Source organism: Pygocentrus nattereri, chromosome 16 (genome assembly GCF_015220715.1).
Source record: "Pygocentrus nattereri isolate fPygNat1 chromosome 16, fPygNat1.pri, whole genome shotgun sequence".
NCBI classification, from domain to species: Eukaryota; Metazoa; Chordata; class Actinopteri; order Characiformes; family Serrasalmidae; genus Pygocentrus; species Pygocentrus nattereri.
The window spans coordinates 6660609-6685049 of NC_051226.1; the positions used below are offsets into that span (position 1 = coordinate 6660609).

General features: G+C 43.7%; 1 protein-coding gene and 10 non-coding genes across 11 annotated transcripts in view; 5 read left to right on the forward strand and 6 right to left on the reverse strand.

Moving 5' to 3' along the window:
- The window catches only part of hmgcrb (3-hydroxy-3-methylglutaryl-CoA reductase b), a 32816-nt gene extending 28200 nt beyond the window's left edge, over positions 1 to 4616 (reverse strand). The window contains exons 1-2 of the mRNA XM_017723593.2: positions 4513 to 4616; positions 1947 to 2140 (exon numbers count right to left, since the gene is read on the reverse strand). Coding sequence (XP_017579082.1) covers positions 1947 to 2140; positions 4513 to 4549 — 231 coding nt within the window. The 5' untranslated portion in view covers positions 4550 to 4616. The remainder of the gene's footprint in view (positions 1 to 1946; positions 2141 to 4512) is intronic.
- A 3701-nt stretch (positions 4617 to 8317) lies between these two features.
- trnay-gua lies at positions 8318 to 8405 on the forward strand. The gene is given in 2 exon segments: positions 8318 to 8354; positions 8370 to 8405. It is a non-coding gene; the product is annotated as a tRNA-Tyr (tRNA).
- Positions 8406 to 8493: 88 nt separating this feature from the next.
- trnae-cuc lies at positions 8494 to 8565 on the reverse strand. Its single transcript has one exon. It is a non-coding gene; the product is annotated as a tRNA-Glu (tRNA).
- A 665-nt stretch (positions 8566 to 9230) lies between these two features.
- trnay-gua lies at positions 9231 to 9318 on the forward strand. Its single transcript is given in 2 exon segments — positions 9231 to 9267; positions 9283 to 9318. It is a non-coding gene; the product is annotated as a tRNA-Tyr (tRNA).
- Positions 9319 to 9406: 88 nt separating this feature from the next.
- On the reverse strand, positions 9407 to 9478 carry trnae-cuc. The gene has a single exon. It is a non-coding gene; the product is annotated as a tRNA-Glu (tRNA).
- Positions 9479 to 10147: 669 nt separating this feature from the next.
- trnay-gua lies at positions 10148 to 10235 on the forward strand. The gene is given in 2 exon segments: positions 10148 to 10184; positions 10200 to 10235. It is a non-coding gene; the product is annotated as a tRNA-Tyr (tRNA).
- An 87-nt stretch (positions 10236 to 10322) lies between these two features.
- trnae-cuc lies at positions 10323 to 10394 on the reverse strand. Its single transcript has one exon. It is a non-coding gene; the product is annotated as a tRNA-Glu (tRNA).
- A 669-nt stretch (positions 10395 to 11063) lies between these two features.
- trnaf-gaa lies at positions 11064 to 11151 on the forward strand. Its single transcript is given in 2 exon segments — positions 11064 to 11100; positions 11116 to 11151. It is a non-coding gene; the product is annotated as a tRNA-Tyr (tRNA).
- An 88-nt stretch (positions 11152 to 11239) lies between these two features.
- trnae-cuc lies at positions 11240 to 11311 on the reverse strand. The gene has a single exon. It is a non-coding gene; the product is annotated as a tRNA-Glu (tRNA).
- A 669-nt stretch (positions 11312 to 11980) lies between these two features.
- On the forward strand, positions 11981 to 12068 carry trnay-gua. The gene is given in 2 exon segments: positions 11981 to 12017; positions 12033 to 12068. It is a non-coding gene; the product is annotated as a tRNA-Tyr (tRNA).
- Positions 12069 to 12156: 88 nt separating this feature from the next.
- trnae-cuc lies at positions 12157 to 12228 on the reverse strand. Its single transcript has one exon. It is a non-coding gene; the product is annotated as a tRNA-Glu (tRNA).
- Between the last annotated feature and the right edge of the window lie 12213 nt (positions 12229 to 24441).

A 24441-nucleotide genomic window follows, 5' to 3' on the forward strand; every position in this document is an offset into this window, starting at 1 on the left:
CTTCATGATGCTCCTGTGATGCTGGCGAAGATGAAGCTGATCCTCTGGGAGTGAATGGCGTTCATTGGCAGTCGTGATTGTTTACCTCTGGATGAGCCATGTGAAGCTCTGTTCGTTTGCACATGCTGGTCAGTTTAGGAGCTGATCTGTTCAGACTGATGTCACATTCAGACCACATTTAAGAGATATCATGAACAGCCAAACAAAAAATTGGATTTGGTGAAAAAAGTCTTTTTTTGGGCCCTTTTTACCTGTTGTGTGAAAGTAGCCTATATGCACCAAAAACAGTCATAATTAATTTTCTTTACATTTACTCTGCAACCGAATTAAACATGCTGTTGTTGTTGCTGTGTCTTTCAGACTGATATATGTAAATTAGCTCTGTTCTAATAGGCTGGCTGCCCTGTGTTGTGCCCCATTCAAAAGGTACCCCAGGTTGAGTACTTGTCTTAATTTCAGGGCAGAACTAAACTACAGGCAGACATATGTAACATCACAAAATGTTGAATTTAAAACGGGCTGTTATTTCAGGTTTTTTTCCATTTATAGGCTGTATGGAGTGAGGAATGAACGGCATGTTTTAAAACTTTGTTAACATGCTGCATCAAAGGGTGGAGACCTAACCATCCAAGGAGAGTGAGGCCAATTGTGCTCTCTTGGACTCCTGGCTACGGATGACTGTAGCATCACCAGGGATTGAATTCGAGATCTCCTGATGACAGGGCCAACGCTTAGATGGTTACGTCACTCAGGAGCCTCCAGTATTGTTTATTTTCAAGAAATTCAGAAGAAGAGTGATATGACTCCTGTCTTTCTTCCTTCTCATGAATTATTTTCTCTGCATCCATTTTTGTTGACATGGAACATGAGTTCAATATGACGCAGCACGTCAGAAATAGAAAAAGGCATCGTGATCCATTGACATCTGACACTCACAGATGGTGTCAACAGAATCACTGATTATAATGGGAGCACTGTGGTTCAGTCACTGTCACTGACTCATTTCGCTTGTTGTTAGGACAGTCATTGTGTTTACACGCAAAGATTTTTGCCAATCCCATTGATTACATTCTGATTATAGATTAAGACTGAGGTGTTTATGCTCACTCTACTCAACAATCTGATAGAAAATCTTCGTTTATATGCCCACTACAAGTAATCTGATCCAAAATTATGCAAATGCGTAGAGAACCACTCAGTGTAGACGTTACCATGACAATGAGCATCACGTGAGTCCACTCAGAGTGAGATGAGCAGCAGTGAGCAGTGCTTGTGTTTTTAACTGCTTTAAAATTACATCAGACTCAGTAAAACGTTCCTCACATGTCCTTATTAAAGAAGGCCGAGAGGAAGACGTCATGTTTTGAGACACATAAGCTGGACGTCCGTCCCACCGCCGTCTTTTAAAGATCAGAGCATAAATTTCATCTCCTCTGCAGACCAGTTTCTGCTCCGCTGCGTTGAACGGTACAAACTCTCACTATGACGCGACGCACAAGCAGAACGGACTTGAACTTTCCGATAGGGAATGTAATCACAGATGTCTACACAGATATTATTCTTCTATTTAATGGATTATTTACAGGAATACCCTCCACATTCAGTAGGATAGGAATTGTATTCTGGATGGCCTCGATCGGACTACATTCCGACCGAGGTGTTTTCATGGATGTATTATGTCCCAATTGAGCTATTAGTTGGATTATTAACAGATTATTAGGCTGCATGTAAACGTGGCTACTGTCATGGAGGAAAATGTAACGTTCTAGATCAGGGCTGCTCTGATGTTCTGATATGCAATGATAATGATCGATTTCAGCCACAGACTAACAAAATCAATGTGAATGTCTGTACAGAGTGTTTAAATCTCATGTTTAAATCTCAGAATCCAAGAGTGTGGATATCAAATGGATGCCTCCACTCTTGGCCCTCACAGGCCTGCGCACCTCCTGCACTTTAGGACACTGGTAGTTCCAGTCGCAGATTTGGTCACTGCCGGCAATGGCATTCATAGACATGAGGCAAATCGTCACTGCAATCGTCCCCACGATCACCTCCCATGGATGCGAGGCCACAAACAGGCCGTGCAGCCTGAAAAGACGGCTCAGCATCGTCACGGCGACGGGGCTCAGTGGGTCACCTGGCAAAAGAGGAACACAAAGACAGGACCTTATTGTCAGTGAAAACACAGAAGAGAAGACAAGCAAATCATGCTTTATCTATCATTTTCTACTAAAAGCCACATCAGGAAACTGGGCAAAAACACTTCTTTTTCACACCTGTAATATTTCATAAACTCACTTTATGACAGAGGTAGAAACTCTGCTCTGTGCCTTCATATCATCCCTTCTAGATTACAGCAACTCCATTTTCTTGGACATTAGTACATGTATACATACTCTTGCACCCCCTAATTACAGTGGAATTCCACCAAATTTTGACATAATTAAATGGCTAAGATGAAACAGTCGTTCACAGCGGTTTGGTGTGAAAAGCTCTGTTCTAGAGAAACTTACTGTACTGTTCACAGTGGCGGTGATAGGAACCAGACTTCCACCTCTAAAAGCACCCTCACAGAAAGTTCCTACATGAAATGGTTCTGAATTCACTCAGAGTGTCAGAGATTTAAGTGTAAGCGGAATTTGTTTTCATTATTCGTATACAACTATGTGAGGCCGAAATGCATCTGCTGAGTTTTGACTAGCCGATGAGATAATAAACAGCGAAAAGGAAGATGGAGGATACGCAAGTCTGGAGTTCAGCCTAAGAGCCTTCCTGCAATCCAGGCCAATGAAAGTGTCCAAGTCAAGCTTGTTGACTCGCATCGTAATGATGAATAAAAGAAAATAAATTGCTGCTGTCGGAAGAAAACCTCATATCTGCAAAATGGTAACTTTACAGGAGAATGAAAAACATCCACTGCTTTTAATGTAAGTCAATGGAACCAGACATTTTTCCAAGTCATTTTGGAACGATTTCTTTTAGCCCATTCATCATGAAATTTACAAATCTTGTACAGGGCAACGGGTATTTTCAGATTATGTGAAAAACTGAAAAACGTCAAAAAAATGAAGATACAAGGTTTTCTTCTGACAGCAGTGAAATGCACAACAGAAATGAGGTAAACGTTGATCCGGTTAAACTGGCACAGTTTAGTCAAAAAGTGTAAATGGAAACCAGCCAAAGTTTATCCAGATACAATCCAGACGTGTTAATGCATGGATGAACCAGTTTTTTTTTAAAGCTAGTTTTGAGATCAGCATCACGTGGGTGTGGGGGTGTGGGGGGTGTGGTACATGCAGGGTGCTGTGAGGCAAAACAGTCCCCAAATAAAAGTGTTTTTTCAGATCTACTGTTTTATCATCATCAACGTTCCTTATAAAATCTCAGAAGACTCGTGTAGGTTCACTGGTGGTTCTGGATGGTAAATAAAACGTCTATATTTGTGTTGTAGTCGTGGTGACCCCTGGTCCCCATCTTCACCGCTGTATGTATGTTTTTATACAAATGGACTTGCATCAAACCACACTTTGTTTACATCTCAATGACTGAATTTCTGAAAAATTTATGGAATTCCCCTTTACCCCTACGACCCAGTCTGCTCCCTTAGATCCAGGACTTTCCAAACTACGCAGTAGGAAAATGAACCGATTAAAAGTGAATCGGTTCAGGTATTTGTTAGTTAGTTACTTGTTGATGAGTGGATATACAAGGTGGTTTAATGCTACGGCATTAAACTGCCCGGTGTGTATAAATATACTGTATGTCCATGTATGTGCGAAGCAGGTCGGAATAAGAGAGCCTTATTAGATAATAATCAGACAAACTGCGTCTCAATGCTTTTAGTAATGATGTACCATTTGTCTCCTACTACTCTCATACAAGACCGGATCCGATGTGCTGCGTCATCCTGCGTCAACTGCCACATCCTGTACCCCAAGGACCCGTTAGTGACTGTCATGTCGTCCGCCCGATATAAAATCACACCAACTCGCTCGCACAGCTAACAAAGATGATTTTATATCAGTCAAAAGCTGTTACTCTGAATGGTTGAACTGAATAGACTAAACTGCATAGCTAAATGTCATTCTGACATAAAAATTCAAGGAACTGATGTTTCGATAGTTAGCTAGCTCATTAGCTACTCCTTAACTACGTAACCTAACTGTTGTAATTTTATTAACGCCATTTAACGTTTACGAGCGCGTACACGCTTACAAGAGCGCACATTAATCATATCATAACCCGGGTTTGTCCTGGTGGACGGGTAAAGTCGGATTCAGCCAATCTGAAGGCTCAGTGAGCGCCAGGAAACGGAAGGGCGCAGGATTTGTCAGGGGCGTATTATCACCCACCACCGAGTGTCTACGTACGTCCAGCTGACGCCTAAAACTGACGAGGTCCACTCAGCCAAGGTCAAAACAACGTCCATAAAAAACACGCAGTAATAAAAAACATCAACATTCCAGACAGAACAGATGTTATAGAAGCAGCGACCAGCAAGAAAAATACCTTCATTTGTTAAGCCCTTCCACAGATAGTTGTCCATGGGCTTCGCCTCCCTCTGCCGTGATGGCTGCGGTGGGTCGACGAGAGCGACGAGGCCACGCCCATCATATGACGTAACCGACCGCGCTGTTCCGATTGGCCTACTGGCATATCATTCTGCTTACTGGTTTAATGTTTACGGCCACGTTACTAGCAGAACTGAGTAGTCATGAACTACACGTAACGGCGCTGCGTAATCAGGATACCAAATAACTTGAATGATAAATGCAGTAATTTACAGAGTAATTAGTAGACAAATTACACCAAATATTCGAGCAATTCCACAACGGGTGGCTCAAGCAGAAGATATTACAAAATGGGCTAGTTAAAGGGGAAATCCACCAATTTGTCTCAGATTTCTTTACAGGGGTGGTGATAGTAACCAGGGGTTGCCATGTCTACCTCACAAATACAACCATTTCATTTGCTATCCAGAACCACCAATAAACTATGGAGCCCTGCTGATGACATCCTGAATAAATAAAAAATAATGTGCGGCCATGACTCAGTAAAGCTGTGGCTTAATTATCTTGTTCCCACGCCTTACTATGTTGTGGCCATGCATTATGTTTTTTTTAATATCAGATGTCACCAGTGGGGCTCCATACCATACTGTAGTGAACCTACGTGTCAGACATCAGGCAGTGCACATCCAAACATTTCATGTAATAACTTTCTGTGAGGGAGATGTCTGGTTCCTATCACCACCACTGTGAGCAATGCTGACTGTGTAAGTTTCTCTAGAACACAACGTTTCACACCAAACCACTCTGAATGACAATGATCCATGTAGTTGTGTAGAATTCTGGAAAAAAAGTTTAAAGTTCCCCTTTAAGGACGATCTCTTAATAATTAATCCTCTGTTATGACAAGAAACCTATTTTTAAAGACTTATTTGAATAGCTTCATCAGATGTTGCTGGAAACTTTGTGTGTGTGTGTGTGTGTGTGTGTGTGTGTGTGTGTGTGTGTGTGTGTGTGTGTGTGTGAGACGGTCTGCCTGAGCTGCCCTTTATCGCCCTCTACCGGTTAAAAGCAGTCTCTGAGCCTCTCAGAGAGATTTATTCTTAGAAAGGTTTATTCTCACCTGAGAAAATGATGCTAAGAAGAAGAGCGACATGTAGGCAAACTCTATGCTGCTGGACAGGTTGAACACGATCTGAAAACACACCTTACCTTATATTTACATAAACACACATAACAGAGGATGGACAATATAACAGAAACCTCACATTTAAAGCACACACATAAAAAGATGGATTCTTTATTAAAGGGAACACTGAATTCTACATAGAAGTATTTCATGCTTAACGTTGCATTATGAAATGGCTCTTCAGACTGATGGAGAGTGTGTGGTTCTATATAGAACCTTTTGAAATGGTTCTATGCAGGACCAAAAAGGGTTCTGCTGTTGTCACGTCAGGCTTGTGACACTCTTTTTGGTGCTATATGGAACCATATTCAACAACTTCTCCATCAGTCTGAGGAACCGTTTCACTATGCAAAAAACCACTGAAGTATGAAATGGATCTATATAGAATGTATGGTTTTAAACAGAAAGATTGCCTTTCCTAAAGAGCCCTTGAAGAACTTTTTTAAAGAGTGTAGCTAAACTTTTAAAATGACTAAATGTTTAAAAACTGGACACCTTGTTTTGCAGCTAATAAATGGTGTCATATTGGAGGCCATAAAAAACTAAATTAAATTAATTGATTATTAATAATTATAATAAATTAATTACTGGCTGCACAGCTTAGGCTTAATGCTAAATGTTTGTCTGGCACTATGTGTGTGTACTCAATTGTTGTTTTGAAGTTTGCCAAATGGCTGCTAGTTGTTGGAGTCAATGGGAGGAAAAAGGGATGAAAAAATAACACATAGAGGAGTGCGGGTCAGTATGGCTATGAAATAGACCTGGGCACCTGCCCCAAGTCAGTTAATGCTGGTTGGTGGCTTCCAGGAAAAAGAAATAATATGGCTAGGGTGTGGATAAAAATGAGGGGGACTGTATGGTAGGAACAAGGGATGAAAAATGACAGACAAGTGCGGGGGGGGGTTTGAGCACCATATGGGCCACTAAGTCAATTTTCTTGGTGTCATTCACATTTACAGCGTTTAGTGGATGCTCTTACTCTTAAAAGTGCTTTGTTGTCTACTCAGAGAATGTAGCCTAGCTAGCTAGTACAAATAGCTTAGCATGTAAACTACCTGTCAGCTCAGATTCTGCCAGACACAAAAGCCAGCGCTAATACCTAGGAAGAAAAGTAGACAGTTAAACATAGCATAAGCGCAATACAATGCATTCCAATCAGTACTTATATTAATGTTTGCTTAAGCGCTTTGAAAAGAGATGGGTCTTCAGCTTGCATTTCAAGACCACCAGAGAGTCTGCTATTCGGACAGCCTGTGGAAGTTCATTCCACCACCCGGGCGCCAGGACAGAGAAGGGTCTTGATGCTTGTCTTGATGCGCGTCTATAAAGATGGCGGGACAAGCTGAGCTTTACTTGAAGCTCCGAGGGCTTGAGGTTCACATGGAGTATTGACTGCTGCCGTAAAGTAGGGAGGGTCTGGTCCCTTTTGGGCTGTATAGGCAAGCATCAGGGCTTTAAATCTGATAGGGGAAGCTACAGGAAGCCATTGCAGGGAAAGCAGCAGTGCAGAGACATGAATGAACTCAGGAAGACTGAAGACAAGCCGTGCTGCTGAATTCTGGATCGGTTGCAAAGGCCTGATGGGCCGCAAAGGAAGACCAGCTAGGAGTGAGTTGCAGTAGTCAAGCCTTGAGATGACAAGATTAGAATTAGGTGAACTGGGAGACGTCCCCAGAGAGAAAGGGTTGAATCCTCTGGATGTTGTGGAGGAGAAACCTGCTTGACCGAGTCAGGTGGGCAAAAACAGCTGAAAACAATCAACTGGTCAGCCTGAATCATACCAATTGAATTTTTTTAAGCTGTTTTTTTGTGAAGAACCACGGAGTTCCACCCACAGTGGCTCTCAAATATTCTGCAAAGGGCAGTAGCCTCTGGGTGGCTGAACTCCAAAAAAGAAAACGGATCTCCAGCAGCTTTCTTCAACATCGTCATCGGGAGGGAGGCTGAAAAAGCAGCCCACCCTAGAGAGTGCAAGCACCGATCCTGCTACCTCTCGCATGCTAAGCAAGCACTCTAACATTTGAGCTAATTCCCCTTCATTGCGCTACAGGGGGAACCATCTCCAGTCTAAGGGCGCACTTGCTTGGTGCTCAACGTTGGCTAGGACACCCCGGCTGCATGGAAAATGCCATCAGGCATGTTCATTCATACGTTTATCTGCATGCTCTACTTGGCCTGCACAGCACAGATGCAGGCAAAAATGCTGTGCAGATAGTCAAAAACCTGGGCCGCAGCGGTGAGAGCGCCGAATCCTAGACACTAGACCACCAGGGACTGCACGGCTGAAGCTCACAAATGCTAAGGGGTGAGGGGTGATATAGCCGAAGTTTTTGTATTTTATTTCATTCAAAACAAGCAGAAATGCACCTCACAAATTTAGCTTAATTGATCGCATCTGTCTGACTGAAATGCATCTGTGAATAATCATCAATTGCAGCAAGTTCTCTGCTAACTTTCATGGCTCCGTTGGTAGCTGTTATAGAGAAAGGATGCCTTGCATTCTAGGGAATCTGGCCAAAAGCCAGAATCTGTGAAAGTGGCAGGGTCGCGTGTTGGCGTGTGGCAGAATTTCAAGCATATCCCATGAAAGATGGAGCCCAGACAGGCACACTGTGTACCTTCGATAGCTCAGTTGGTAGAGCGGAGGACTGTAGATGTTGCAAATGGCCATCCTTAGGTCGCTGGTTCAAATCCGGCTCGAAGGACTTCACGTTTTAGTTAGATGCCAAAGAAGCAGGAGCGCAAGCCGACAGGTCATTTAGGATATGTTTTTGGCAGCAAGAAAAAGACGACTTCCCTGACCGGGAATCGAACCCGGGCCGCGGCGGTGAGAGCGCCGAATCCTAGCCACTAGACCACCAGGGACTGCACGGGAGCGAAAAAGATTTTTTCAAGCTCACAAATGCTAAGGGGTGAGGGGTGATATAGCCGAAGTTTTTGTATTTTATTTCATTCAAAACAAGCAGGAATGCACCTCACAAATTTAGCTTAATTGATCGCATCTGCAGCAGGAGAGCCTGGCATGGCAAGGGTTTGTGTGTGTAAAGATTTTTACTCAAAACAAGCAGCTCATTCTTTGCACCTCCTTCAACTTCTTCAGTCAGTCAGTGTCAGTCGTCCAACACCTCAACGTTCCATCTCCGGCTTTGTTTGAAATGAAAGCTTGTAAGCAAGTCTGCTCTCTGCATACAGGACTGGACATACCTGCTTCACGGTGACACGGCTGAAGGACTTTAGCCCACATGCATGGTCTTAATGTCCATTCGTTTATGTATCATTGTACACTGAGTGATGAAGTGCTCTTTCTGGAGTTCGACTGAAATGCATCTGTGAATAATCATCAATTGCAGCAAGTTCTCTGCTAACTTTCATGGCTCCGTTGGTAGCTGTTATAGAGAAAGGATGCCTTGCATTCTAGGGAATCTGGCCAAAAGCCAGAATCTGTGAAAGTCGCAGGGTCGCGTGTTGGCGTGTGGCAGAATTTCAAGCATATCCCATGAAAGATGGAGCCCAGACAGGCACACTGTGTACCTTCGATAGCTCAGTTGGTAGAGCGGAGGACTGTAGATGTTGCAAATGGCCATCCTTAGGTCGCTGGTTCAAATCCGGCTCGAAGGACTTCACGTTTTAGTTAGATGCCAAAGAAGCAGGACCGCAAGCCGACAGGTCATTTAGGATATGTTTTTGGCAGCAAGAAACAGACGACTTCCCTGACCGGGAATCGAACCCGGGCCGCGGCGGTGAGAGCGCCGAATCCTAGCCACTAGACCACCAGGGACTGCATGGGAGCGAAAAAGATTTTTTCAAGCTCACAAATGCTAAGGGGTGAGGGGTGATATAGCCGAAGTTTTTGTATTTTATTTCATTCAAAACAAGCAGGAATGCACCTCACAAATTTACCTTAATTGATCGCATCTGCAGCAGGAGAGCCCTGCATGGCAAGGGTTTGTGTGTGTAAAGATTTTTACTCAAAACAAGCAGCTCATTCTTTGCACCTCCTTCAACTTCTTCAGTCAGTCAGTCAGTGTCAGTCGTCCAACACCTCAACGTTCCATCTCCGGCTTTGTTTGAAATGAAAGCTTGTAAGCAAGTCTGCTCTCTGCATACAGGACTGGACATACCTGCTTCACGGTGACACGGCTGAAGGATTTTAGCCCACATGCATGGTCTTAATGTCCATTCGTTTATGTATCATTGTACACTGAGTGATGAAGTGCTCTTTCTGGAGTTCGACTGAAATGCATCTGTGAATAATCATCATTGGCAGCAAGTTCTCTGCTAACTTTCATGGCTCCGTTGGTAGCTGTTATAGAGAAAGGATGCCTTGCATTCTAGGGAATCTGGCCAAAAGCCAGAATCTGTGAAAGTCGCAGGGTCGCGTGTTGGCGTGTGGCAGAATTTCAAGCATATCCCATGAAAGATGGAGCCCAGACAGGCACACTGTGTACCTTCGATAGCTCAGTTGGTAGAGCGGAGGACTGTAGATGTTGCAAATGGCCATCCTTAGGTCGCTGGTTCAAATCCGGCTCGAAGGACTTCACGTTTTAGTTAGATGCCAAAGAAGCAGGACGCAAGCCGACAGGTCATTTAGGATATGTTTTTGGCAGCAAGAAACAGACGACTTCCCTGACCGGGAATCGAACCCGGGCCGCGGCGGTGAGAGCGCCGAATCCTAGCCACTAGACCACCAGGGACTGCACGGGAGCGAAAAAGATTTTTTCAAGCTCACAAATGCTAAGGGGTGAGGGGTGATATAGCCGAAGTTTTTGTATTTTATTTCATTCAAAACAAGCAGGAATGCACCTCACAAATTTACCTTAATTGATCGCATCTGCAGCAGGAGAGCCTGGCATGGCAAGGGTTTGTGTGTGTAAAGATTTTTACTCAAAACAAGCAGCTCATTCTTTGCACCTCCTTCAACTTCTTCAGTCAGTCAGTCAGTGTCAGTCGTCCAACACCTCAACGTTCCATCTCCGGCTTTGTTTGAAATGAAAGCTTGTAAGCAAGTCTGCTCTCTGCATACAGGACTGGACATACCTGCTTCACGGTGACACGGCTGAAGGATTTTAGCCCACATGCATGGTCTTAATGTCCATTCGTTTATGTATCATTGTACACTGAGTGATGAAGTGCTCTTTCTGGAGTTCGACTGAAATGCATCTGTGAATAATCATCAATTGCAGCAAGTTCTCTGCTAACTTTCATGGCTCCGTTGGTAGCTGTTATAGAGAAAGGATGCCTTGCATTCTAGGGAATCTGGCCAAAAGCCAGAATCTGTGAAAGTCGCAGGGTCGCGTGTTGGCGTGTGGCAGAATTTCAAGCATATCCCATGAAAGATGGAGCCCAGACAGGCACACTGTGTACCTTCGATAGCTCAGTTGGTAGAGCGGAGGACTGTAGATGTTGCAAATGGCCATCCTTAGGTCGCTGGTTCAAATCCGGCTCGAAGGACTTCACGTTTTAGTTAGATGCCAAAGAAGCAGGAGCGCAAGCCGACAGGTCATTTAGGATATGTTTTTGGCAGCAAGAAAAAGACGACTTCCCTGACCGGGAATCGAACCCGGGCCGCGGCGGTGAGAGCGCCGAATCCTAGCCACTAGACCACCAGGGACTGCACGGGAGCGAAAAAGATTTTTTCAAGCTCACAAATGCTAAGGGGTGAGGGGTGATATAGCCGAAGTTTTTGTATTTTATTTCATTCAAAACAAGCAGGAATGCACCTCACAAATTATGCTTAATTGATCGCATCTGCAGCAGGAGAGCCTGGCATGGCAAGGGTTTGTGTGTGTAAAGATTTTTACTCAAAACAAGCAGCTCATTCTTTGCACCTCCTTCAACTTCTTCAGTCAGTCAGTCAGTGTCAGTCGTCCAACACCTCAACGTTCCATCTCCGGCTTTGTTTGAAATGAAAGCTTGTAAGCAAGTCTGCTCTCTGCATACAGGACTGGACATACCTGCTTCACGGTGACACGGCTGAAGGATTTTAGCCCACATGCATGGTCTTAATGTCCATTCGTTTATGTATCATTGTACACTGAGTGATGAAGTGCTCTTTCTGGAGTTCGACTGAAATGCATCTGTGAATAATCATCAATTGCAGCAAGTTCTCTGCTAACTTTCATGGCTCCGTTGGTAGCTGTTATAGAGAAAGGATGCCTTGCATTCTAGGGAATCTGGCCAAAAGCCAGAATCTGTGAAAGTGGCAGGGTCGCGTGTTGGCGTGTGGCAGAATTTCAAGCATATCCCATGAAAGATGGAGCCCAGACAGGCACACTGTGTACCCTCGATAGCTCAGTTGGTAGAGCGGAGGACTGTAGATGTTGCAAATGGCCATCCTTAGGTCGCTGGTTCAAATCCGGCTCGAAGGACTTCACGTTTTAGTTAGATGCCAAAGAAGCAGGACCGCAAGCCGACAGGTCATTTAGGATATGTTTTTGGCAGCAAGAAACAGACGACTTCCCTGACCGGGAATCGAACCCGGGCCGCGGCGGTGAGAGCGCCGAATCCTAGCCACTAGACCACCAGGGACTGCACGGGAGCGAAAAAGATTTTTTCAAGCTCACAAATGCTAAGGGGTGAGGGGTGATATAGCCGAAGTTTTTGTATTTTATTTCATTCAAAACAAGCAGGAATGCACCTCACAAATTTTGCTTAATTGATCGCATCTGCAGCAGGAGAGCCTGGCATGGCAAGGGTTTGTGTGTGTAAAGATTTTTACTCAAAACAAGCAGCTCATTCTTTGCACCTCCTTCAACTTCTTCAGTCAGTCAGTCACTGTCCGTCGTCCAACACCTCAACGTTCCATCTCCGGCTTTGTTTGAAATGAAAGCTTGTAAGCAAGTCTGCTCTCTGCATACAGGACTGGACATACCTGCTTCACGGTGACACGGCTGAAGGATTTTAGCCCACATGCATGGTCTTAATGTCCATTTGTTTATGTTTCATTGTACACTGAGTGATGAAGTGCTCTTTCTGGAGTTCGACTGAAATGCATCTGTGAATAATCATCAATTGCAGCAAGTTCTCTGCTAACTTTCATGGCTCCGTTGGTAGCTGTTATAGAGAAAGGATGTATAATTCACTCTCAAGTCGAGATCACGAAACCAAGTCGTTCTTTGTATTACGGGCTTTAATCACACAAAGCATGATAGTGTGCCGTGAGAACTGTTAAGACATACAGAAAGAAAAAACAAAAAAACAACTTATTTCCACACAGAGACTTCAAAGGAACAACGCGACCGTACTGTTACATGAAATTCGTCACATTACATCTTTACACTCTTACAAAATTACAGTAACAGAAAACATTAAATGTACCTCATTGGCCGCTTTCCCTTGAGAGAAAATTAGAAATCTTCAGTCCTTAAACGCACTATGCACTTTATCCAATCTTCCTTAATCATTGCTGATCTTAGGCAGAGGAATCAGCAAGGTGTCTGCCTGCTAGGTTGGTCCAGCATGTTACAAGTATGACCCTCAAAAGTAACACCCTATCAACCCGCGGCAGCAAACTTTGGTTCCCCCCTATCAAAACAAACAATATACAGGAAATATATGAAATTATGCTTCTAATATTTAACTATTTTACTAGAAATGTATGTATTTATGAACTCTATATTTTTTAACCTAATATTTATTCTGACTTCGATGGCAGCTACACTCCCACCAAATCACTTGTGATTTTACTCAAACCTACATACTAGGCTAGCCCTAGCTGACAAGACACATTACAAGAAAAACTTGGCAGCATCAAACGGCTTCAATCAGGGTGACCGTCTTATGGATGGGTCTCTCCAAGTACACTGGCTTCCCAATGCGTTTCCCTTCTTTATCCAAAGTTGAATCACTGATCAGCAGTTGCAGTTTCCTTACGCAACCATCTTCTGCAGGATAGACCTTTGTGACCTTTGCCAACTTCCACTCGGTTCTTGGGGCAGTGTCATCTTGCACAATCACTATATCATTGACCTTAGCATTTCTGCGCTTTTGTTGCCATTTCTGACGCGGTTGTAAGTTCAGCAGATATTCCTTGCGCCATCTGGACCAAAACTCGTTGGCTAAGTATTGGACCTTGCGCCACCTCTTCCGAAGGTAGAGGTCTTCTCTTTCAAACTTTCCAGGTGGTGGAAGAATGATAGAGGACTTCATTGTCAGTATATGATTAGGTGAAAGAGGCTGTGGTCCCATAGGATCGTTCAGTAAGTGAGCCGTTAATGGTCGACTGTTAATGATTGCCATTACTTCATAGAAGTATGTCCTCAATGATGAAGTATCGAGTCGATTAGAGGACTGATCCAGGATAGATGTAAGCACACTTCTTATTGTCCGAATCTGCCTTTCCCAGGCACCACCCATGTGGCTTGCTGATGGCGGATTCATGACAAACTCACAGCCCAGTATCTTTAGGCGTTCTTGATCCATCTCCTTCAAGGCCTCTATGAACTCGCGCCTGGCACCGACGAAATTGGTGCCTTGATCGCAGCGGAGTTGTCGAACGTTACCACGTATGGCTATGAAGGCACGGAGAGCAATGATGAAAAAGTTTGTGGTCATCTCTTCAAGAAGCTCTATATGAACTGCACGAGAGCATAAGCAAGTGAACAGCAGGCCGTAATGCTTCGACTCCTTCCTTCCATCCTTAACATAGAACGGTCCGAAGCAGTCTATTCCGCAATACGTAAATGGAGGTGTTTCTTCCATTAGCTGATGCTCTGTAGACCTTCTAAACCTTCTGCACTTGACACACTTTTTAATACAGGATGACACGGCATGACTACATCCGAGTATCCAAAATCCATTGGCTCGTAGCTCGTTGACTGTAATGCCACGTCCCTGATGTTGTACTTGTTGATGATAATGCTGTATGAGCAGTCTTGTTACGTGACCTTTGGCAGGTAAAACAGCTGGATGCTTGATGTGATGGTGCAAATCAGCATGCGTCAGCCGACCTCCCACCCTGAGGATTCCCTGTTCGTCAAGGAAAGGGTTCAGTTTGTGTAGCTTACTTGTCTTAACAAGCTCCTTCCTATGTTGGAGGGTTTGGATTTCTTCTGCGAAAGCTTCTCTCTGAACAAGACTGATGATTGTAGCCTCAGCATCACTCCTTTCCACCAGACTTGTGGCTTCATTTGTTCTTGGGACTGAACCTTTCAGCTCCTCAGTAAGTCGCATGAGACGAGCAATGGCCTTGACTAATCTTGTCCAGCAGGAGAACTTAAGGAAGCGATCCAGAAGCAAAACTTCTGTAGCTGAAGCCTTGTGTACGAAGACATTGCGCACTTCAGGGTCTTCTACTGCTACATCTTCCACCTCAACATTTCCACTGGGAAGTTCTTCACACCGGAGAAAATCAGGACCAGAGAACCAGTTGGAGGCAATGAGCTCCTGTGCCCGCAGGCCTCTCGACGCATGATCGGCGGGGTTGTCTTCTGAGCTCACGTGTCTCCACTGATCTGGCCTGGTGCTGTCCTTAATCCGCTGGATGCGATTTGCCACAAACACATGGAATCTTCTTGCATCATTGTTCACGTATCCAAGGACAACCTTTGAGTCCGTCCAAAAGACTTCTTGAGCATCTATTTCTAGCTCCTTTCTGAGCATGTCACTCATACGTACAGCTACAACAGCTGCCGAGAGCTCGAGTCTTGGCACAGTTGTGACCTTAGTCGGGGCCACTCGGGCTTTGCCCATCACTAAGGAGCAGTGGATTTGTCCTGTTTTGCTGATTACCCGCAGGTAAGTACATTCTCCATACCCCAGGACGCTCGCATCGGAGAAGTGATGGAGTTCATACCTTTGGACTTGCTTGAACTCTGATGGGAGATAACATCGCTGAATCTTGACATCTGCCAGGTTCTTCAAGTCCAGGAGCCAGGACTCCCACCGTGGTCTCAGATCGTCTGGCAGCGGATCATCCCATCTGACCTTGACACATTCGTTGAAGTATTTGCTTCCCGATCAGAATGAAGGGAGCGACAAAGCCCAAGGGGTCGAAGATGGAGGCCACAGTTGACAACACTCCTCTTCTAGAAAGTGGGCGTTCGTCCACCACCACTCGGAAGCTGAAGTGGTCTGATGTGACGCACCATTTCACACCTAGCGCTCTCTCCATCTGGGGTTCACCCAGAGCCAGGTCTTGACCCTTTGACGCATCTGCACACTCTTCCTTCGGGAGGGATGCAAGCACCTCTCGGCAATTGGAAACAAACTTGTGGATGCGCAACCTTCCAGAGCTGCAGAGCTGTCTGGCTTCAGCAACCAACTTTATGGCTTCTTCCGGCGTTGATACACTTATCAGGCCATCATCGACGTAAAAGTTTCTTTCGATGAAGTGGATTGTTGCTTCACTGAATCGACCTTGTCCTTGTGCGGCAACGTGTTTGAGGCCGTAGTTCGCACAGCCAGGTGACGAGGCTGCACCGAATAGGTGCACTTTCATTCGGTAAACTGATGGCTCTGACTCGATATCCCCGTTGTCCCACCACAGGAACCTGAGGTAGTCCTGATGTTCTGCTGTGACCCGAAACTCAATATCGCACATAACAGCTACTGGGCCCTTCCTGAACCGACAGAGGACGCCTATCAAAGTATTGGTCAACTCGGGTCCAGTGAGTAGATGGTCGTTAAGTGATACTCCTTCGAACTTGGCTGAACAGTCAAACACCACACGGATCTTCCCTGGTTTCTGATGATGGTAGACTCCGTGGTGCGGAATGTACCAGCAAGAACCCCGTTGGAATTCACTTTCCGGGACCTTCTCAGCATCTCCACAGGATATGATGTCGCTCATGAATGCAACGTAGTCCTTGTGGTACTGCTTGTCTTTCTCAAATCTCCTTTTCAGACACCGGAGACGATGATGTGCACACTTCAGGTTGTTAGGCAGACACGGCTTGTCTTCTTTAAATGGCAATGGCATTTCCCGCTGTCCATTCGCTTGTGTCTTTATGCCCTTCTCCATTTTTGTGATGAAGAGAAGGTCATCCTGAGAGAAATGGGCATCTTCCACGTTTCTCTCGCTGAAGTCGGATTCAAGCACTTTCAGCACATCAGTCGGAACAATGACTTCCTTGACTTGGGTTCTGCATATGTACTGAACTTGATTCGTTAGGTCACTAGATGACTGTAGACTTGGTGTGACTTGTTTCACAATGATTCTGTGGCTGCTTCCGATGGCATCTCCATAGTCAACACAGCCAACGATGCTCCAGCCAAGATCTGTCCTTACTGCGAACGGCTCGTCATCTTTGCCTGATACAATTTCTCTTGGCAACAGGGCTTGAGAACAATTGTATCCTATGAGCAGGCCAACGTCGCAGTCTATCAGAGGAGCAATCTCTTCAGCAAGGTGCTCTAAGTGAGACCATGCTCTTGCTGTCTTGGATGTGGGAATGTGACTTAGACTAGCAGGGATAAAGTCTCGCGAATAAGTCACAGGAAGAGGGATTTTCTTGGAGGAGTAAAACCCTCTGACCTGCAACCCAACTAGCTTGTGACTTGGGATTACAGTCCGCTTGGATGCTAGAGTGGAAAGCTTTAATTGCACGGGCTCCATCTGTGTATCGAGAGTCTCTGCTCTTTCTTGTAAGATGAAGGTGCTATCGCTCTGATTATCTAGAAGAGCGTATACCAGAACTTCAGCATCTGGGTTTCTTGTTGTTGACAGCCAAACTGGCACTATTGTGGATGCATATGTGCTGTTCCTATTGTGCATGACTTGGTTAGACATAGCTGTGCTTGTTACTTCAGTAGTTGTGGATTCTGTGTCACCATGTTTCTGCTCTTTAGGCTTTTCTTTTCCTTTCGAGGGTTTCCCACTCTCATTTTGTCCATCAGCTTGGACCTTTTCATCCGCCTTGGCACGGTCTTCATGCAGACATGTGGGATGCCTCCCCGTGCACACATTGCAAACACTTCTCTTCTCGCAGCTCTTTGAGTGGTGTCCTGGCCTTAGACATGCAAAACACAATTTCTTTGTTTGCACATACTTAACTCGCTCTTTGATAGGCTTCTCTATTAACTTCCGACATGTCTGAATGCTATGGTTTGTCTTCTCACAAAACATGCATCCCTTAGCATTGCCCCTTTGTCCTTCAACATCTGGCTTCTCTTCAGATGCACTTGCTAGCACCTTTGCACCGACATTGCAGACCTTAGACGGCTTTGCCCTTTCAGCATCACCACTCTTCAGAGCATGAAGCGAAGTCATCGGATTGCAAGCTATCTTGGCTTCTCTAGACACAAATTCAACAAAGGTGTGGAAACTAGGAAAGTCTTGTGTTTCTTCTTCGAATTCCATTACCTTTCTGTTCCACCTGGCAGTGAGCCAGTCAGGGAGCTTGCTAAGGATTCTTTGATTTTCACTGCAGTCGTTTAGGACTTCGAGACTCTTAATATGACTCATAGCTGCTTGACAGCCTCGCAGAAAGTCTGCAAATTCTCTCAGCTCAACACTGTCTTTGGGTCCAATCTTTGTCCACGAATTCAGCTTGTCGCGGAAAGCCTTAGCGACCACAAAGGAGTTGCCGTATCGTTCTTCTAATATTTCCCATGCGGAATAATAGGCTTCCTCAGTACCAGGAGATAACTCTCAATTGCTTTCTTCGCTGCTCCTGTGACATACTTGCGGAGGTAGTAAATCTTTTCATTTACGGGAATGTTCTTCCAGGCCTATAAGGGTTAGGAATGACATTTTCCAGTCCTTGTATCTTATTGGGTCTCCGCTAAAGATCGGTGGCTCTGGCACTGGAAGACGGCTTGTATTTATGGACTCTGCTATCGCTTCAGCAAGCATTGTTGTGCTGTTATCGTGAAAAGTGGGGCGAGCAACTTGAAAACTAGGCTTTGGGACTTCATAGGTCGTGGTGGGGAGCTTACTGGCAGACTGTGAAGGCATGCTGTACCTTGGAAGGGCATTAGCTTTAAGTGGAGGCAGGTTATGGTTATGAAGAAGATCTGATATTTCTTCATCTGAGCCTACGTCTTGTTCGTAGACTTGAAGTCTTGCCCTTGAAGCATTCATTCTTTTAGTTGCTTCCAAACGTTTTAACTGTCTGCGCTTCTCTTCCAGTAACTTATGTCTTTCAGCATTTTCTGCTTCTTGCTGTGCTAGCTGCCTTCTATTCTCAGCCTCAAGCCTTTCAAGCTCCTTTTCTTCCTGTTCCATTTCTGCTAGAACCTTCAAGGTAGCTTTAGTTGCAGCAAGCTCTGCTTCTGCCTCCTGCTTCTTTGTGGAGGACACGCTTGAGCGTTTTGAAACACGTCCATAGACTGGGCGGCTCAACATGGACACTTGGTCTTCTTGACATGAAAACACTGAGCCAGTGTTACCCCATGGTGCTCGTACAGTGGGTAAATGCTTATCTGTGTCTTCACCCTGTAGAACATGTAGTCGTTCAATCAGCTGTTTTGATACAGCATCACAGGTGTCTACCCGACGTCGGACACTGCATTTGCGAACATCCTCATAGTGTTCCTTTACTTCGAGATCAGCAGTGTGAATTTGAATTTGGTGTTCATGTAGAACCTTGGTTGTGTTGGGTAAGGAGAGTGCTTTTTTAGCCTCTTTGGCAAGAACTTTCCATTTCTCGTATGTTTTGTCAAAATTGCGTTGAAATTTCTTTAATTTTTCATTGTGCAGCTCCTGACCCTTTTCAGTAAATCTTCTTTTTCTCTTGTCCTCAGTAACATCAGTTTCTGTATTCACTTCAACTTCCTGTGCAGGGTTTTCTTCTAAAGGTTCATCATGAACAGACTCCTCTTCTTCTTCATGAGGAACTTCTGGGTCTTGCATTTCAGTTGCAATATCAGCCATTTTAGTATTTTAAGAATTAAACTGAGTTTAATAAGTAACCTTAAGGAGCCTTAAATAGCTTAAATTAAATTAGCTTGTAAATCAAAGTAAGTTTTACCCTTGAAACTATTTTCAAAATCAGTTACACGCATTATCCTTCAGTGGCCTATGTTCAAAGGCTATTCTGTGAATTTGAAACGTAAAAGTATAAAAAATATAAAGTATTAATAATGTAGTAATAAGGCTAATAACTATAGGCAAATAATAAATGAAATAATAATATTGCAGTTAGATCACACCAGCTTGAATGTAAAGTGATAGATTAAATGCCCTATATGGCAAGATACACGTAGACTTGTGTCAGATGAATATTAAATGAGAGCACTCTTTAAACTTAGAATCACTGAAAATAGGCAAATACCATAGTACTCCTTTAAACTAAATACTTCTCAGAATTACTTAATGTTGCTAAACATTAACCTATACACATGTGAACATCAAAGGCAAGAAATATAGAATAATCAGAAAAGTTATCATATTAAACCTTAGTTACACTTCAAACTTAGCAAGCATTCCTTAATGAAATATGCAAGTCCTTGAAAATATCTTTATGGCGAGTGCAATCGGTCCGACTGAATCTTCAAACTTAAAGAGTCCTATAAGCAGTTGTAGAGGCTACCACACGTGTTCACATTTAACTTAGCTCAAACGTGCTTCTCGTTGGCATAACCACACAACTCGCTTAGGTTACCGGCAGGTTGCATACTGTCCTTTGACGAGTGGCTCCGCCGAAACCTCGCACATCTTCACAGCTCCGACGACGAGAGATGCACGCGCGCGCAGGCTCCTTGCTGGCTGCTGTTCACGCTCTCCCCTCGTGTCGCGGTGGCTGAGTTCTCACTATAATTCACTCTCAAGTCGAGATCACGAAACCAAGTCGTTCTTTGTATTACGGGCTTTAATCACACAAAGCATGATAGTGTGCCGTGAGAACTGTTAAGACATACAGAAAGAAAAAACAAAAAAACAACTTATTTCCACACAAAGACTTCAAAGGAACAACGCGACCGTACTGTTACATGAAATTCGTCACATTACATCTTTACACTCTTACAAAATTACAGTAACAGAAAACATTAAATGTACCTCATTGGCCGCTTTCCCTTGAGAGAAAATTAGAAATCTTCAGTCCTTAAACGCACTATGCACTTTATCCAATCTTCCTTAATCATTGCTGATCTTAGGCAGAGGAATCAGCAAGGTGTCTGCCTGCTAGGTTGGTCCAGCATGTTACAAGTATGACCCTCAAAAGTAACACCCTATCAACCCGCGGCAGCAAACTTTGGTTCCCCCCTATCAAAACAAACAATATACATGAAATATATGAAATTATGCTTCTAATATTTAACTATTTTACTAGAAATGTACAGTGGGTTGTAAAAGTATTCATACCCCTTGAACTTTTCCACATATTGTCACATTACAACCACAAACATAAATATATTTCACTGGAATTTTATGTGAAAGACCAACACAAAGTGGTATACAATTGTGAAGTGGAAAGAAAATTATACATGAATCAAAACATTTTTTACAAATAAAAAACTAATAAGTGCGACGTGCAAAAGTATTCAGCCCCCTGAGTCAATACTTTGTGGAACCACCTTTTGCTGCAATTACAGCTGCAAGTCTTTTAGGGTATGTCTCTACCAGCTTTGCACATCTAGTGACTGAAATATTTTTCATTCTTCTTTGCAAAACAGCTCAAGCTCAGTCAGATTAGATGGAGAGCGTTTGTGAACAGCAGTTTTCAGATCTTGCCACAGATTCTCGATTGGGTTTAGGTCTGGACTTTGACTGGGCCATTCTAACACATGAATATTCTTTTTTTTAAACCACTCCATTGTAGCTCTGGCTTTATGTTTAGGGTCGTTGTCCTGCTGGAAGGTGAACCTCCGCCCCAGTCTCAAATCTTTTGCTGACTCCAACAGGTTTTCTTCCAAGATTGCCCTGTATTTGGCTCCATCCATCTTCCCATCAACTTTGACCAACTTCCCGGTCCCTGCTGAAGAGAAGCACCCCCAGAGCATGATGCTGCCACCACCATATTTGACAGTGGGGATGGTGTTTTCAGAGTGATGTGCAGTGTTATTTCTCCGCCACGCATAGCATTTTGCATTGTGGCCAAAAAGTTCTATTTTGGTCTCGTCTGACCAAAGCACCTTCTTCCACATGTTTGCTGTGTCCTCAACATGGCTTCTGGCAAACTGCAAACGGGACTTCTTATGGTTTTCTTTTAACAATGGCTTTCTCCTTGCCACTCTTCCATAAAGACCACATTTGTGTAGTGCACGACTAATTGTTGTCCTGTGGACAGTTTCCCCCACCTGAGCTGTGGCTCTCTGCATTTCATCCAGAGTCACCATGGGCCTCTTGGCTGCCTCTCTGATCAGTGATCTCCTTGTTCGGCCTGTAAGTTTAGGTGGACGGCCTTGTCTTGGCAGGTTTACTGTGGTGCCATACTCTTTCCATTTCCGGATGATGGATTGAACAGTGCTCCGTGAGATGTTCAAAGCTTGGGAAATCTTTTTATAACCTAAGCCTGCTTTAAACTTCTCCAAAACCATATTCCTAACCTGTCTGGTGTGTTCTTTGGACTTCATGATGCTGTTTGCTCCCCAATATTCTCTTAACCAACATCTGAGGCCGTCACGGAGCAGCTGTATTTGTACTGAGATTAGATTACACACAGGTGGACCCTTTTGAGTCATTAGCAGTCATCAGGCAACTTCTGAATGCAATTGGTTGCACTCAGGGAAAAGGGGGCTGAATACTTTTGCACGTCGCACTTATTAGTTTTTTATTTGTAAAAAATGTTTTGATTCATGTATAATTTTCTTTCCACTTCACAATTGTATACCACTTGTGTTGGTCTTTCACATTAAATTCCAGTGAAATATATTTATGTTTGTGGTTGTAATGTGACAAAATATGGAAAAGTTCAAGGGGTATGAATACTTTTGCAACCCACTGTATGTATTTATGAACTCTATATTTTTTAACCTAATATTTATTAATCTATTATTTATTTATTTATTCTGACTTCGATGGCAGCTACAAGTGTGATTAGCCAGCACAGCTGATGGATATGACACCACTGGCTTGGAAATGCTCATGGCTGGCAGCAGAGTTCAATGTGTGAGCTGGAGTTCAGCTCCAGAACCCAATTCAGACTACTCTCTTTCCACACTTTTATTCAATTCACATGATTCTCCTTCCTCACTTTTACTCATTTCAGATCATTCTCCATCCATACTTTTACCAAATTCAGATCACTCCCCATCCATATTTCTATCCAATTCAGATCACTCTTCCTCAACACTTTTTTATACATTTCAGGTCACTTTCCTTCCACACTTTAATCCAATTCAGATAACCCTCCTTCCTCACTTTCACTCATTTCAGATCACGTTCCTTCCTTACTTTTATCCAATTCAGATCACTCTTCTTCCTCACTTTTCCTCATTTCAAATCACTTTACTTCCACACTTTTATCAAACTTGGATTGTGTACCTATCTTGCCTTACTCAATTACACATTTTTACACAAATCAGATTGCATTCCTTCCATACTTGTAACCAACTTTGCTTATTCTACTTCCACACTTTTACCCAATTAAGATCACTTTCCTTCCACACACTTAACCCGTACAGATCATTGTATTTCCAGACTTTTACCCCATTCAGATCACTTTCCTTCCTCACTTTTCCCCAAGTTGTTTTATTCTTCCATCTTGCTTTATTGAATTACACAGTTTTCGCAAACAAAATTACTCTCCTTCCATGCTTTTCACCACCTCGGATTACACTCTTTTCAAGCTTTTAACTCGGATTACTCTCCTTCCAAACTTTTGCCTGATTGCGTCTGCACTCCTCTCTCAGTAATTCTTTCATTGTTCAATGTTCAAGCACATCTACCACCGAATAAATTTTAGAACAATTCAATTTATGATTTTCTCTGGGCCAAAGCATACAAATTTCACCGCTAGATACTTCATAGGCAGAATTCATTAACATTCAACCTTTTACAGCATTGTCAAAGCAGCAAATAAATGAGCAATGAACTATAATAAAATAACCAAGAAGCAAACGCACTCTGTGACATCACCATGACCCCACCTCTCCAAAGCCTTCACATCACCAAATACCACACCCACTACTGCAAAGTTATACAATTTTTTCTTGTATGACTAACTTCCCCAAATATTCCCATCACAACTTCATAAGGATGACTAGCACAATCAATTTGTTCTATGGATCTCAAGTCTTGTTAGGCAGTTTTTGTGCTGAAAATAAAATTAACCATGACTTAGTCAGGCAGAGCAGATGTGGTGACATTTAAGCTCTTAGTCAAACTCTTTAGGTGTAGTGGGAGGAAGCTCACTACAGAGGTCACACACTGAGTGTTAATCACTCCACCATGAACCTTGGGGAAGGTCTGAGACAAGAGCCAATTGCTGTCCTTGCAGGGCATCACCTGGCGCAGGTGAGTGAGTACCCAGAGACGTTGGGCCTCAGTGGGATGTCTTCATAAGAGAAGTCAGTTAGTGTGATTAGCCAGCACAGCTGATGGATATGACACCACTGGCTTGGAAATGCTCATGGCTGGCAGCAGAGTTCAATGTGTGAGCTGGAGTTCAGCTCCAGAACCCAATTCAGACTACTCTCCTTCCACACTTTTATTCAATTCACATGATTCTCCTTCCTCACTTTTACTCATTTCAGATCATTCTCCATCCATACTTTTACCAAATTCAGATCACTCCCCATCCATATTTCTATCCAATTCAGATCACTCTTCCTCAACACTTTTTTATACATTTCAGGTCACTTTCCTTCCACACTTTAATCCAATTCAGATAACCCTCCTTCCTCACTTTCACTCATTTC